The following is a 16962-nucleotide window of genomic DNA, read 5'->3' on the forward strand; positions in this document are numbered from 1 at the left end:
CACTAAGGAGACAATCCTTGGGTCTGAAAATTCTACCTTTGTTAGAACAGAATATTTCAGCATAAATCATAGAATCGCCTAGGTTGGAAGGGAACTTTCAGATCATCTAGTCCAACCATCAACCTAGCTCTGACAAAACCCATCACTAACCCATATCTCTAAGTACCATGTCTACCCATCTTTTAAATACCTCCAGGGATGGTGCCTCAACCATTTCCCTGGGCAGCCTGTTCCAATGCTTGATAACACTTTCAGTGTAAAAATTTTTCCTAATATCCAGTCTAAACCTCTCCTGGCGCAACCTGAGGCCGTTTCCTCTTGTGAACAAAGTGACCTGCGTTCATCAAGAAATTCATAAAGTCTTTCCTATGGTCACAGGTGATGGGGAGACTGAAACTTTCAGCAGAGGAGTGAGATGTGAGACTTTGCCACTCTGATGAATAAAAACCATCCCCACTGCGAAAGAGTTACTGCTACGACGCATCAACCTAATAAGGTTGCCTGAGAAACAGTTTGAACAAAAAGCCGTCACTGCTTCACTGAAATCACTGACAATAACTATGGTGAGTTCACAGGAGCCAGAGCAGATTCTTGGTGAGAAGTAGATTTCCATCTGATCTAGTTAAAGATGTCCCTCCTTACTGCAGGGGGGTTGGACTAGATGACCTTAAAAGGTCCCTTCCAACCCAGCACATTCTGTGATTCTATAATTCTATGATTCTATAAACAAATCTCTTCCCAGGGCCACAGGTAGAAGAGACAAATGAACTCAATCTAGCTGGTGCATGAAATGCCTTTGTGGTTTTTCTTTTGAAAGAATAAAGCCAAGTCCTTCCTAGTGGGAGTCCTCCATAGAATGCTGTAGGACCTTTCAGATTTAAGAGTGAAGTGGTCTCCTAAAACATGCACCTGAAACATGAAGACTGTGTGTAAGGATTATAAGCCTTCAGCAATGAATTCTCCCAAATTTCTGACTTTGGAACAAAACTGTTGCAGAGCATCTTGCAGCTAAACGGTTATGGCATTCTCCTAAAAGACAAACTCCACATTCAGGAGGGTGTGAGCCAGCTGGATGTTCTGGCTGCACGTTGCAGACGAGAAGTGGATGGCATGCTGCTGCCCAAACACCCTGCCTGTGTCTTTTGTAAGCACTAACCTGGCATAGGCACTTAATAGCAGGACATTTTTGATGACTGAGAGGCTTGGATGCACAAAAATGTGTCCCTTAGACTGCAGTTAGGTGCCTAAATACCTTCATTAAGGTTAAACCCTTGCTACTATCACCCTTCCCTGCTACTTTCTTTGGCTTAGCAGAGGTGCTTTATTGTTTGTCGTGGTGACTGTAACAAATCTCATTTTTAGATGCCTAATTGCTCCTGGCCTTGTAATACTCATCCGGACATAAGGCAGCATTGCAGGGTTGAGCTTGCAATCTTCCTCACACGCCTAGTCTAAGCACTTGCAACCTTATTTTAAAAACTAGGTTATTAAAGTCAGAGTTGCAAATATATCTGGCAACTTTTAAAACAGACTGTTGTATGTGAGACTCAAAAACTTACCTGAGAAATGGAAGTCCACGGAAAATTTTTTTTTTGAAATACCAAATAGAAAAACATAACAAAAAGCTATTTTTAGAATACATTACAGAATACTGGCATGTTATGCAAATGCAATTAACCCATTGAAATTTAAACTAGTTGTAAGTTATGTTCAAGGCACGTTTTTTAGAAATACTTTTTTTAGGGTTCATCCTACGTTCACACTAGTTTAACCATGTAAACAAGTCTGTGAAAGCTCAGGTTAAGGTCACTTTAAGATCTGTGTGCCAAATACTTTAGAAAAATATCATATTACATGGAAAATTCAATAAAGTAAGATAGATCCATCTGCTGCCCAAACAGTTCGATAGATGGTATGGGGTAAATTATTAACAAGAGGAAGCCTAAAAGAGGTTCTGAAAAATTAAAGATAAGTAACATGCAATGCATTAACATTTGTGTTTATCGTTTGAAAATGTACATAAATGCTGAAAAAATGCAAGCCACTATTCCTAGTACTATCCTATTTTTAAAGGGAAGATCTTTGGAAGCAGTATTATTTGAAGTTTAAAAACATCCTCCATCTTTTTTTCCCCACACTTAATCTTACAATATGCTAGTACATACTTTCTTCACAAGGAAAATGTATAAAATTAATCTTACAATATAAACACTATAAACAACTCCCTTGAGGCATCTTCTGGACACAGATTCTCTGTAAAGACTTAAGTATAATAATTCTAGCATAATTATGTAAAAATATGTACATTTATTCCAATGTGCTAGACCCACGAAGAAACCCAAGTAAGCTCTACAAAAGTTGCCCATCAGTCTTGTCCAGTTAAGATTATGTCCAGCTTTGCTACCTGTTTTTGTGTAGGAAAAGTTTTACTTGTTTTTGTGTAGGAAGTTCCCAAACTTTTGCATAAAGCCTCTCAGCTTATTTTCATTAGGCTGCAATGGATGGTAAGCAGTTGAGTTGTATCCGACCATGTGATTACTCCTGCTGTAATTATTCCCTAAGGTCTTGCTTTTGATATCTGAGAGATGTGAACTGCTGTTGGGTGCATTTCCTGCAGGTTGGCTAGCATTTTCCATCTTACAGAATGGCTCAAAGCGACTATAAACACGCCTTTCACTCAAACGAGATCTTAGCTCCTCTTGGCGTTTTGAACTTGCCAGCTGTGGTGTCACTGAACTTGCTCTTTGAAGAGCAGAAACAGGGGCACTTTCGGGAGTAGTGTTTGTGGTGATTTCCTTTACGTCTTGATACTGAATCTGTTCTGTATTAAATCTTGGGGTAGATGCATCTCCTGCAGTTTCTATGAACTTACTTTCAAGGGGGCACAAGAGAGGGCACTTTTTATTGCTTTCATCAGAGGGAGGTTTTTGAGGTTTTGGTGACTTCGGAGACTTTGGAGACTTTTTGGGGCTCCCAGTGACATCTTCTTTACTTCTGTTCAAGCTACCTTGAGAATTTGATGATGTGTTTCTCTTTCTCCTTGGGGAAGAATCTGTCTTATTCTCAGAAATCTTCGGTTTTTGATTCTCTTCTTCAGAAACCAATGTATCAGAACTACTACACATTCTGTAAAAGGCAGTACCTTTGTTTTTTGACAAGTTTTCCTTCTTGTCTGGTGTGAGATTAAGAAGTGACCGCAATTTCTGGGATCCTTTCTTTAGAAAACTTGGGGAACTCTTACTTTCTTTCTTTGATGTGCAATCCTTACAAGACTCCTCTTTGCTAGCTTCAGTGAGGGCCGCCATAGAGATTGCCTTGCTAGCAGTTGGGCTCTTTAGCTCTCCTTTAAGGTTCTTTTCCTCCTGTGGCAAGTGGTTGGTTACACTGTGCAAACTTTTAGAGCTCTTCAGCGTGTCTTCTGGAAGTTTTGGACTAACTGGCTGCTTAAGTCTATGCCTAGTCAATGTGCTGTAAACATAACTGGATGCATGTTTGTTGGCACCAGGGTCTAGTATGGACTTCGAATTAAACATGGGAAAACTTCTCCTTTTTAGCATATTTTCATTTTGAATGTTCTTCAAATTTTCTGCATGCTTGTCTGCACACAGTGTTGTGTACAAGTAGAGAGATGAGTCGCCTGTTGCATTGGAATTTACAGTAGGTTTCGTGTTGTCTGCAATATGAATTCTATGGTTTTTTGGTGCATCTGATTTAAGTGGGACGTTTGTGTTAAGCTCTTCTAAAATATTATCTGTTCCATTTTCCACACTTGGAGCATGATTAGATGTCCCTTTAGGTGTTGCACTTCCCTCTGACCCAATTATAGTTGAATTTGAAGAACTTGCACAGCTGCTCACTTCCTGCTGTTCAGGTAAAGTTGGCTGAAACACCAGTGATGATCGTAAGCGAGAGTGAGAATACAGCGCATGAGCTTTAATATTTTCAGCTGTGTCATAGCTATCGTATCTGTCACCCAAGGCCGACCCATTAGACTCTACTGGATAATCCGATTGATCATTCAAATATGACTTAATTCGCCAGTTACGTAGGAATGATTTTGTTGTGTGTTCGAGGGTCGGCATCCTTTGCTGCAGATGGCGGATATGATTATCTGTCCCATTAAAAGACCTCCGTACAATTGAGTTTCTTTCTGCAAGATTTACCTTTGGTCGTGCAAACTGATCGGCAAAACTTTGCTGGGGTGTATTGTAGTTATTTGCATATCCTCCTCGTAATGAAGAAACAATACTAAGGGTATCAGATGTCATTTTCCAAGTATTTGATGGATTGTTGGCTCTATTAATAGCCCTGTTGAGCAATAGGTAAGGTGTCCTTTCTGGCTTCTCCCCAGCATAACTATGTCTCTTCCAGTGCTCATTTTTTTCACTAGGTTGATACTGCTGGATTGAATTTTGCATATTAAAACCTGGATGAAATGGTTGTTTATTATAGGCTTGATTTCTCAACCCATATTTATCTATTTCATTTACTGCGTATCTTCCACGAGTTTTCCAACAAATAGGATCTATATTGTGAACCTTTTCTTGCCTACCGAAGAGGTTTCTTTGGCTAGAAACTGAAGCCAAGGAAGACACCGAGTGTTGGTACGTATCATTATCCCAGAGCGTCCTGCGACTGTTGACCCGCACTAATTCTGGAGCAAATGAACTAGGAACAGAAGAACGGGCATACAGTGTCCTGAACTCTTCATCAAAGGATTCAACGAGCTGTCCTGTGATAACTTGAACCATGCTGAGGTTGGTTTTTTCAAATGACCACATAAAGCTGAAAGAAGAACAAATGACCATTAGAAACAGTTCTGTTGAACTAACATATTACACTGGTCCTTCCCGATATTACACTGGTCCTTCCCGATAAGAAAGCTTTCACACAAACCTGGGTTTTGCACAAATACTTTCTAAATAAATAAATAAATTGTAGGCATGATTCATGTAATTTGGATTGGGAAGGTAATACCAATCGAACTCAGTTGGAGACTCTCCACTGCTTTCAGTGGGAGCAGGAATTAGTCTATAACTACTTAATTGCCCTTATAAAAGGTGGATATTGCAAAAAAGTATTCACAAACGTAGAACAGTGAAGTACAAACACCTAACGGCACAAAATTACCTCTACAAAGACTAAGCCAGGATTGACTAGAGCCACTGAGTCAGAGACTGTTAATGTGTGGTTATGTTGTGAAACAAATACATTTGAAATAATATGCAGAACTGCTTCAACAGTTCTGAATGTACTTCACTCTAAACACATTTTCAGAAAAATGCACCTCAGAATTGTTAAAAAGTTTACATTTTCTACTATGCACACCAGATCGGATATGAACATTTCTTTTAATTGAAGTGATGATATACTGATGAAGGAAATTTTCCTTTTTTCTATCGTACTTAGAAAGGCTGAACACATGCTCAAAACTTAAGTATCTATAGCTAATTTACAGCTACAGAATGGGATAACATATATTAACATGTACATTAAGGATGTTTCAACAAGCCTCATAGCATGGTGTCGAAAGCATGCAATTTGTAGATTACAACAAGGAAAAAAAACCCGTTTTGCAATCCTATTTTCATGAAAAAAAAGTGAAAAAATTAATGAACTTATTTTATTTGCGTTTGTCTTCTGTCTGTTAAAAAATATGCATATTGTATTCATGTAAATAGCTTACTGATTTCCTTTTATTTGTTTTGTTAGTTTTGTATTTTTCAGGAAATAATAGCGTGATGAGATTAAATCAAATCATGATGCAAAAGTTTTTTCTATTTATTTTCACAACTAAGAATAATATATTTTTTAATATTTGAAAAACCCCTAAACTTTAAATTGAGTTCAGAGAACAGGAATTCAAAAAGACTCGTCTTTCCTGTTATGAATCACTGGATTATTTTATAAAATAAGCTTAATTTTTACAGAAATTGATGATTCCAGCCCCTGTGGTGCTAGGTCTTAAAGCACTGTTATTTTTCAAAACGAAATGAGAAAAACTATCACATTCTCACAGACTCCGGCACTGTGTGTAGATGTCAAAGCAGGCAAAATCTCCCTAGACTCTCTTACACTGATTCATTTATGAACTTGTCACTTACCTCACTACCATTTATATACATCAGTCTGAACTGGGGCTGGCCGAGTCTCAGAGGAAATAAAAACCCAGATTTTTGAAAGCCTACAGTGGTGGAAATCTATCTAATGGATCTGGCACCTAGGCACTACCTTGGGAGAAGCTAATTCAGTAGGCCAAAGGAGAGATGTGTAGCATGAAGAGAAGGAAAATATTTAACAACGTGTGAGATAAAGCTGTCCCTGCTTTAATTTTGTTGTTTGTTTTGTTTTTTTTTTTCCCCCCAGCTCTGCAAGGCTACAAGTTCTTCCAGCCTATGTTTTGCACACACACACTGGAAATTAAATGGAAAGTAGAATAAGAAACGTAACCAAATATAATGAGAGACTATGTCAACTTAACTTGAGCTTCAGAGGTCAAATCTGAATTTGACCATGATACACTACAGAGTGCCATAGAATAGGTCTATAACGTTCGGTTTAGAAGATTATTGCGAGGAGGAACTATCCAAGAGAGCTTATAAAATAATTTTGACAGCCTTTCCTGGAGTGAATGTTAAACAAGAATAATTCAGACAATATAAGACAAATCAACATTTTTTTTTAGCAAGTCTTCATCTGTAGCAAAAGCTATATCCTTTATTTCTTATTTGTGAGTATCTCAAAATGGGGCTCCATGTTAGGCTGGTTAGCAATAAGTATCTATCATAACTTGTTAAATTACAGAAAAGATAATAAAATTTGCCCATGGAGTTCCCTGGCAGAATTTTCAGACATAGAAACAAATTCGCAGTAGGAGAACTACTGAGATGGTAGGTTTTCTATGGACACCCCAGTGACTCACCTGTAAGAACCATATATGACTTTCTTGCAGTCAACAAGAATAAATTTTTGTTCCATTTTTCCATGGAATTTTGCTCCTGTTTTAGAATAGTAATCTTGTCCTTTTACTGTCCGCACCCTCATGTTCTGAAAAAGACAATTGAAATACTTTAATTGGTATACTATATTCCATATTTAGCATCCAGGGGTTTAAAAGACAGAGGTATAGTAGGAGAAGAGTTATATTGTTGCATATTAATAAACTCTGCAGGGAAGTAAACTCTGATCAAACTTGTCCCCTAGGGACACAAAATGGCAAGTTATTGATTTTTCTTAAAGACTGACGAGATTCCCAAGGCCACAGAAAATTAAATTCTCCTCTTCCATAGCCACCACTCCCAGAAATGAGGTTCTGGCACAAGAAGTCTTCAACAAGAGAAAGAGGTTTTGTACTGTAAAAAAATAATTATTTTCATCATCTGGTGTACAATATTTAGAAGTTTTCCAAGCATCTCAGGTAATCAGAGACAGCACCTAAAGAGCCAGGATCTCTTTTCTTATCATTGAGTAAGGCTGCTTTATCTACAAACACAGATACCCCACTCTAAGATGATCCATTGAATCCACCTGGCGCCAGAATCCCTTGCAGTTTTACCATCACTAAGATTTCTCAATCAGCTTTGCACCAGGGGATCAATCACATTTCTAAATTCAGAGATGCTATCACAGCACAAACTCTACACAGCAGTTAGGTTTGAATTCTATTAAGAAGATTTATGTTTTACTTATGCAAACTCAGTAAACTGCACTTGGGAAATTTTCCATGTTGGATGTCAAAAATGTGGTGAATATTTTTCCCAGGCTGTGGATGAAATTGATTCAGTGTCTCTTTTTTTTTTTCCTCTCTCTACTTGTTTTTTTAAGCTCGTAAAAATAAAATAATTCAAAAGAAGTGCCACAACACCTTGTGGACTGTACTAATAATAATTTTCAAAAAGTTCTTACATGGATGTAGGGAAAAAAATTAAGATGCATTTATCAGAAATTGTCACAGAAAGGCGCTTATTTATAGAAAAAATAAAATTTATATTCAACGCAAACCAACCTACAGCATCTACCTCATGTGGCTGTGAGCTACAAAACGCTTTACAAGACATAAAAATAGCATGGAATATAGCTGTGAATGATCACAATATTTACTGTAGTTTCTAGCCTTGCAATATTTGTTTCAGCAATGCTAACTTGTGGTAATTTAGAAGTATCCCAGTGGGAGTGAAATCCGTAGTTTAGCACCGTCAGTAAGAAAACAGAATCTATATGATTATTACATAGACTGTATATACGGAAATAGTGGAATATAAGACATGTTAGTACAGAGGAATGTTTTGCTTCACGTGACTGCTATAAGGACAGGTTGAAAATCACAGCAGACGTTCTCTGTAAAGGCCAGATACAGATAGATTAAGGCTGTTCTTGAAGCAAAATGAATTAAGATTGTGTACAGGTAAATTCAGCAAAATCAGGGGGACAAAAGAAATAATAGAATAGAATAGAATAGAATAGAATAGAATAGAATAGATAAATAGACTATTTCAGTTTGAAGGAACTGATAACAATCATCTAGTCCAACTGCCTGACCAACTCAGTGCTGACCCAAAGCTAAAGCATATTGTTAAGGGTATTGTCCAAATGCCTCTTAAACACTAACAGGCTTGGGGCATCGACCAGCTCTCTAGGAAACCTGGTCCAGTGTTTGACCATCCTCTGGGTACAGAAATGCCCCGTCTAGACCTCCCCTGGCGCAGCTTTGAACCATTCCCGCACGTCCTGTCACTGGATACCAGGGAGAAGAGATTGGCAGCTCCCTCTCCACTTCCCCTCCTCAGGAAGCTGTAGAGGTGTTTAAACTTACAAAAGCATTTAAGACTCCAGTCTATAAAGTATGACTGAATTTGCAATACATAAACCTTTATTGTCTATGGCAGCACTTACGCATTTACCTAAAACATAGAAAGCTCTAATAGATGAAGGTTGTAGGATTTTTAATGACATAGTGTCTACTACAGTCCAATGAACCTTATATTTCCAAACAGAAATTTCAAAAAATTAGGAGAAAATCTCCATAAAATGAAAGCACATTTCCAAATAACACATGCTTTATTCATCACTATATATTTCATTGTTGGCATCTTAAAACTTTTATCAAAAGAAAAATCAAATCAAAGAAGTAGGAGTTACACTTAAAAGCTGCTGAGCCAGCAATTATGGTTTTACTCAAGCTACCCAAGTTCTTTAAGTTATTTATTAGGTGAGTTTTTACTTAGCATTTTTGTCAAGCTGTGTTTGAACAAAAATGCAACTCGGTTAAAATGTACAAAGACAGCATTTAAAATTATTTTTGTTTGTGACCTAACTGTTTTGCAAATGTACTAGAAACATAAACCATAAACTTTATCTCTTAATTTGGCATATCAAATTGATTAAATAAAAGAGGTATCATCTAGAAGTGCTGTAAAATTTTAAAAGGTAAAAATTTTAAAAATGAAAATACAGGTGGATGCTTAGGGCTATTTTCAGAAACAGGAGAAAACCAATCAGTAACAGTAACAACCCGGTTTGCATTACTGAATGGGAGGTTAACATAATTTTGCATCTCTACCTGCTAACCACTTTTTGACAATCTAGCATTGTGTCTTTCAAGTATTCTGCACTCTGATTAGAAGTTTTCTTATCAATGAAAGTCAATTTTCCCACTTTCCAGTACAGTTTTTATTGAACTTTGAACAAGCCAATCCCACTGAAGGAAATTATTGTTTCTCCAGCAGCTACTCAAGCTTTAAGTAAAAGTAATTTAATAAAAAACTTTTATTTGAAAGTTAAATAGTGTGGGAAAAGTAATTCCTGAAAAAGAAAATACTGGAATTTAGCCGTTCTAAAGATTATTAGAATAGCAAACCCTTATTTACTATAAAATAAAATTTTGTGAATTAGTCATAAAATTCACATTTACTTCAATGACTGTTTTACCCATTTTATATACCATGTAATTATATTTGTATGTCAGATTTATATTTAACTATATTAAATTATATTTATGTCATCGCAATTTGAAAAAGGTAACTTGAGGGGCAGCTTATACATTTCCAAAACACCATAACAAGTAATGCTGGCCTAAAGACATGCCAGTCGAACACATCAAATCTTACTGAGATAAGGCCTGATCGGTATTGGACAGGATGTCACTTGGGAATCTGGAATGCTGGAGGCACAAGCAAGGCTAATGGCTTGCAAATTACCATACTATATAAAAAAAGCTTTGCCTTAGGTACTCGTGAGTTGAAATACAACTTCAAGTAGGCATATCGAAAGAAAAGGAATAAAATTTACATTAAATTGCTGGGTTTTTTTAAAAAAATCATAGTAACTGCTTCCTCTGTTCTCCTTTTTCTTTTCCTTCTCTTCAGTATTATTCTTCCTGCAGCTTTTCTGTCCTGCTTCCTCAATCCTGCCAACTCATTCGCTGTCTCGGTACGTCATCCACTCACAGACGGATCATGGCAGCATCACAAAGGCATGTGCCAGAGATCATGCTCACCCTTCTCACATAACACTTCCTTTTCCTCCACAGCTCATCAGGCATTCTTCATCTACTTCAAACCCTCTAATTAGGTGCCAGGGATGCATACTTTGAATAACCGCTCAAAATACAAACAATATTTGAGGATATATAATAACAATGCGTTCCACTTAGGAGTAGAAGCAGTAAATAGATACATACTGAACTGCAAGCCCCATTTGGTATGAAATGCTGGGCTTCACCTTCCTACTTGGTTTCATCCTCAGGCTACAGGACTCCCCTGATAACAGTAGCGTGTCACTGATCACTGCAGAAGTGTTATGCATCATTGTGGGTAAAGCAATAATTCCTTTATGAATCCAGAGAGGAAAATCATGGGCAAACTGTAAAATACGTATCACAAAGAATCCCAGCTCGCCCGATGGGACACACAAAAGTATGTAAGATTGCCCGTAGTGAGTCAAACAGAAAGTCTGGACTTGATGATTTTAAAGGTTGGACTTGATGATCTTAAAGGTCCCTTCCAACCTAGACAATTCTATGATTCTATGATTCTGCCTGGCCCTGTAACCTTTTTTGTCAGCGACTGCTAACAGATGCATATGGAAGATTAATTTAATCAAGAACTTGATGTTTTAGGAGGTTTTTGAAGCTAGACACAGGATCTTCTCCCTCCTTCAAGACCAGGTTGTAGGATACTCCGGGATGTTTAAAACATCCCGTGGCTGCAGTTTTTAAGGATGGCCAACAGGGCTACCCAGGTAAATGGCACCCACCTGACGAACAGGAAACAAGCTCTAACTCCTCTTTTTATGTATGACTGCACCACTCTCTTCCCAGAGAGAGACACATAGCATGATTTAAAATTTTGAAGTATAATCCAACATTACGCATTCATTTTCATCAGTAAGAACCCTCCAATGTGACAGATAAGTACAGTGAATATAATGGTCTCAAACATTTCACTTCAGCACTTTTTATTTGTTGAGTCTGGTTTTATCAGTGTTCAATTACTCACCCTGTTCTTCCTGTCAAGAATACGCACAAAGAAAATGGATGTCTACCTAATACTTAGCCTAACAGCTTTAAAGAAAAAAATGTCACATTTCTCATATGTTCATCATTACTAAGGTTATTTATTATCCTAGGCCTCTCTTCTTACCAAGAGATAGTAGTTGCTGTACAAATACTAACAATTTTTCAAGTTCAATTCCATGCTGAATTTGAATCTGATCTAAGGAGCAACCACTGAAGACAAAATCTCAATGACTTCACTGGAGCCTGGGGTTCCTTAGCACATAATTTTACTCACAGGTATGACACCATGCTGTACACCTATTTAATAACCAGACTTGACTTACACTTGAAAGTACTAGAAAACTTTTGGTGATTTTGATAAAACTGGTGAGAAATAACAGACTGCAATCAGGTCTCAAGAGTAGCTCCTAGTATGCATCTCTATGCATTTAAGCATGCATATCTGTGAGTAGACTGCACAAAAGGAAAGTAAAATCAATTCATTAGTGGTTCTATTCTCTCATTCCTGCAATTCAATAAAAATATTGAGAGGAGTATCAGGGGATAAACAGTTGCTCTCAAATTGCTTTCAATATCCTCCTGTAGCAAGATGATTCTTCATCGTTGCCGGAGAAGTAAAAACAGGTTTCTGCAGAGCATGGAACCTCTGTCACCTGCCTCATCTCATATCAAATAAAACATGAAGATCTGCCATCAGCTGAGGAGCTTTGTTGACCTCTTGGGCATTAAACGACATTGCCTGCTTTGGCTCTCTGTTTCTAATCCAAAATTAAGTTCTGCATTGAGCATTCTGGTGGTACTGGGGACTGCTGTCTCCGTGCTGCATTTTGCACTGCAAATCTATTTCATAGTTTGCTGCAGCACCTGCCAGTAGCGGGGCGGGGCGGGGGTGGGAAAAAAAGCATCTCTCAAAAAAATTTAGCTATTGGTTTTTGAAAAATCACCTGAAAAAAGTCTGAATCTGTAACAACTCTTCATCTTTCTATGCAAAGGAATTGCTGACTGAACAACAAGTCAGACCAGTGACAAAGTTAATCAAAAGAACCTTAGGTAGAGGAGAAAAAAAGAAACACGTTACTCACTGAGGAAAAATGCAGGACAGTCAGGGAACAGATGAATGAAATCGGGGAAAGCGAAATGGGAAAGTATACGAAAGGAATTTTTTATTTGAATTGAATCCCACTGCTGATGTTAAGGTGAACATTAAGTAAAAACCAACTCACAAGAAGAAACGCTGTAGGAAAGACTGAAAAAGCTCCTAGTAAACCCCTGATTTCATATTCTTCTATACGGAATTTACAAAATAATCACAGAATATATATCCTATTCATTTTTTTCAGTTACATCTTTCAATAAAGAGGAAACATGCCCTGATATGCAGTCAGACTACAGATGAGGAAAACTGTCTGCACAGACATTTAGTGTAGATTTATGAATGAAATCCTCTTTTTTTCCACACAGAAGACTACTGAACTGTAAATCTGAATTAAAAAATACAGTTTCGCTCATCACTGCATCTCATTTTTTACTGATTCAAAGGAAAAGGAAAAGAGCCAGAGAAGGGGTTTAGTCAGAAGAGCTTTACAGAAACTCCTCATCGTGAGTTCATGGCATGAGGAGCGTCTGCCATACTCCTACAAGACTGAACCAAATCATGCCAGAGAATAAGGAGACCAGTGCTCCTGAGGAAAAGAAACATATCCATACATCTCTGTCCTCTTCCTGCCTTCACTGAACAGAAGGGGAGGACCAAAAGCTGAGAGCACAAAACCTTAAAGATGGTTTGGTTTTTGTGAAAGTGGAGGCAATGGGAAAAAAAGAAAGGGAGAAAACTTCCCCAAAGTTCTTTCATAGTCACCAGCAGTTTCTCTTCATCCTCAAGAAAGGCACAGGAGAATTACTGTGGGAGTAGTAGGCTTCTATTCCCAGAGCAACAGTCACTGGGAGTAGCACTTGGATGAGAAGACCATTAATTTGAACAGCTTTATTACCAGCTAAACTGGAAACCCAGCACACAACTCTGTCTGGCACATATTTTTCATTTTCTGACAAACCTTGAAGTAGTCTGAGTAAACCTTGCAGAGTAAATATGTATTTTATTTCTCCCATCACTACGAAACAGAAACATACAATACATAATGTCACTGAAGTGGCCAAATCCAAACCCCTCCAATCCACGCTAATCCATACAAAATCCACTCTAATGTATGTACGTTAATTCTTTCAACCACAGTATAAATGCCTGTAGGTCTACAAAACCATATTAACAAGACAACTTCGAACCCACCCAAAAGAAGTTAAGCTTTCGAAACGGCTGTAGATACACATTGCACAGAATAAATTTGAAAATGCGTACTATGGCATGTTTTGAGGTATCACTTGAAATGCATGCTCCTAATTTCTTTCAGTTTGGGAGGATAAAACTCATGCCATAAAAGGACATGCACCATTTTTGGCAACCTCTATGGCATAGTTAACCCAAACAATCAGCAAATGGTGGTATCTCAAGTTACAGAGTATGGAAATATTGCCTAATACTGACTTCATGAAGGCAATCATGACCAGTCTTTACAGGCCCACAACATATTTTTAATGTTCTCTTTCCAAAAGTTCCCATAGCTCTGTGTGTTAGGCCACCAGAGGGCAATCCCACACACTCATACACAAGAAACAAACATGGAAAGTGGTGTGGGAATAATTGGACCTAAGTGAACACTCCAGAGCAAAAACTGGCATAAAATACCAGTTTGCTCCAAAATTCTAACAAAAAGCTTTTTTTATCCTCACAAATACACCACACCTCTATCTGATTTTTGGACTGGGTTCTTAAAATGCATGCTGCTAAGAAGAGCTTTCATAATATTTTTCCCAGGAGCAAATATAGCCTAACTAGTTACAGTAAAAAGGAATTGCAAATGGAACTATATGAAGTTCAGACAAGGCAGGGCTCAGAGCTTTGCAAAGAAACTCTGGCAACATCCTGGGAAGTTCTTCAGTGCTATCTACAGTACAGTAAATCTAGAAGTATTTATGTTTCATTTATGTTGGGTCAGTGCAGCTCATGGTTTGTATTCTAATCCCTGTTAAATATCAGGGTGGCATAGGACATCTTGCAAAAAATGTAAACGTTAGTCTTCTTGTTATCTTGCTTAGAGGACAAAATTACATATTTCATGTATAAAAGTAATATTCTAACACATGATGCAGACAGACATGATACTATAGATTTCAGGAAAACTAATAAAATAGAATCTTGGACCTTTTAAAGTATTTTAATAGTAACTTTAAAGAAAAAGATCATAAAATGAAGTATGCAATTTATTAATTCACATAAGTTTTATGACTCTATTTGCAGATTAAGAGAAAGCGAAAAGGAGCTAAGTTTTTAAAAAATGTGGTATTCTTAAACAGATAATAATGGAAAATTATTTTATAAGTAATTGTGTAATTCTGTCAAATACTCTTGTTTTGACAGATGAAAAGAATAACAGTATTTCTAAAGAGAAAAATGTTTGTAGAGAAGGTTCTGCTGAGAGCTGACGTATCTATACCTCTTAGTTAATTTGAAAAAGCAGTATTAGATAATCACTTTTTGAATAATAGTCCCTTTTTGGTAGGTTGTGGAGGAATTAGTACTGAATGTTCATGCACAGAAACACAGGAAGCCTTACCCTGAGCCTCTGAACTTGACAGCCTTGTTTCTCTGTCATTTTCAGAAAGTGACTGAAGTTTGACTCATCAAGCAGGAGGTACACTGCAATCCCTCTGGCAGATGCCTCCACGATTTCTCTAAAGATATCCACATCTGTAAACATATCCATAACAATGGCAATGACCTGAATAAAACAGAAAAGGCACAAATTATTGTATTGTATAAACATATATATAAAACTCTTCACTGAAGCTTGCACTGGGCTGCTAACACACCAATATTTTTTACACATTAAAAAGTTCTAGTATTTTCCATGTGGGACCACTTAACCTGGAAGGCTTTTCAAGAACAGTGGATCTTCTTTTTGAGAAGTCAGGTGATTGCTTGTGTGACATTTGTCACAAGTACCAAAGTCTGGTAAAAGTTGTGTTGTGGGTGTGTGTAACGACTGGTCACATGAGGAAAAAGAAATCCAATGGAAGAGAAGGGAAAGGGAAACAACAATACAAATACAATGGAAAAAAATTAAACCACCAAAATATAACTGCAGTGTGCTTAAAAAAATACAGATAATGTTTTTGTACAAGGGGCTTGTTCATCTTTCATCATCTTCTCTCAAGTCTGAAGAGTGAATAAGCAAGACATTTACAATCTGTACGAGCTAAGGACTTCAGGATCCATACTGATTCAGCTTCTTACTGGGATGAAACTTCTTCAGCTGGTGAGAGCTTGGTTCAAGAATATTAGAGTGCTGAACACCAGCTACTGATGCCCTTCAACCTATGGGGATAATGGAAGTATTTCTAATTGGGAAAAGCAATGTCCTGCTAATGGTATTTTGGAGATGATTTACTATTGACCTATCACTAGCAATTTGGGAAGAACTAGTACTGAAGCGTTAGAGGAAATAATAGAGGGAGAACAGGTACCTGTGTAACTTTTAAAGATAATATTCTTACCCACTAGAGTCTTCATGGAAAGTTCAAATGAGATGTTTCAGGTGCAAATTCAAATCAAATAAAGGCTTTCACAGGTATCAGAGCAGGTGATAGTGAGTATGCTTCACCATTTTCACTAATCTATCAACTATCTGTACCTCAACTTTAATGGTGTAACTGTTAAGTTACAATCACTCCTCTTATTTCAGAACTGAAACATTTACCTCACACAAAATTTGGTAAGTAAAAGTTATGCCTCCAGTCAGTCGTCTGAATTTCCTTTTTGAATCTGACCTGCTCAGAACTAAAAGACTCACTTATGCCAAACATGTACCTAAACCGTTAGAAATATTAATGAGAGCTGACCTACAAAAAATAAAAGTAAAATAACAATGTCATTAGGAAAGGTAAAAAGAGAGCTCCTGAAGTAGTAAAAACGAAAGGACTTGGCCTTACGATAATGTGTTACCTGGCAAGAAAGAGACTCTTTACAAATCCACCAGTCAGAGAGGAACTGAATAGCATGAAATAATTAAATTCTTTCAAAAATCTTAGGTAATATGCCCTTGCACTACCTCATTCATTTTATTGGCTTTCTGAAAATAAAACCTAAATCTGATTTTTAACAGTACAAATTATATTTCTTTATCTAAATTTGAAAGGAAAGACTGAAAACCACAAAAGTTTATCTTGACTCTAAGGACCTCATTGCTTTCAGACTGCACCTTCTGCTTAGTCTTGTTTCCGAGATACACAACGTTAACGGAACACGGCAACCCCATTTATTCATCTGTCTTGTTTCACTTATGTCTGAGCAAAAATCTGCCAAGACAGATCAAGTGTGTTAGGTAAAAAGA

At 37.3% G+C, this 16962-nt stretch overlaps 1 protein-coding gene across 1 annotated transcript in view; it reads right to left on the reverse strand.

Moving 5' to 3' along the window:
• Positions 1-1107: 1107 nt before the first annotated feature.
• FAM83B (family with sequence similarity 83 member B) overlaps positions 1108-16962 on the reverse strand; it is a 52079-nt gene continuing 36224 nt past the window's right edge. Inside the window, exons 3-5 of the mRNA XM_054195847.1 lie at positions 15187-15351; positions 6923-7047; positions 1108-4785 (exon numbers count right to left, since the gene is read on the reverse strand). Coding sequence (XP_054051822.1) covers positions 2427-4785; positions 6923-7047; positions 15187-15351 — 2649 coding nt within the window. The 3' untranslated portion in view covers positions 1108-2426. The remainder of the gene's footprint in view (positions 4786-6922; positions 7048-15186; positions 15352-16962) is intronic.

Source organism: Rissa tridactyla, chromosome 3, assembly GCF_028500815.1.
Source record: "Rissa tridactyla isolate bRisTri1 chromosome 3, bRisTri1.patW.cur.20221130, whole genome shotgun sequence".
NCBI classification, from domain to species: domain Eukaryota; kingdom Metazoa; phylum Chordata; class Aves; order Charadriiformes; family Laridae; genus Rissa; species Rissa tridactyla.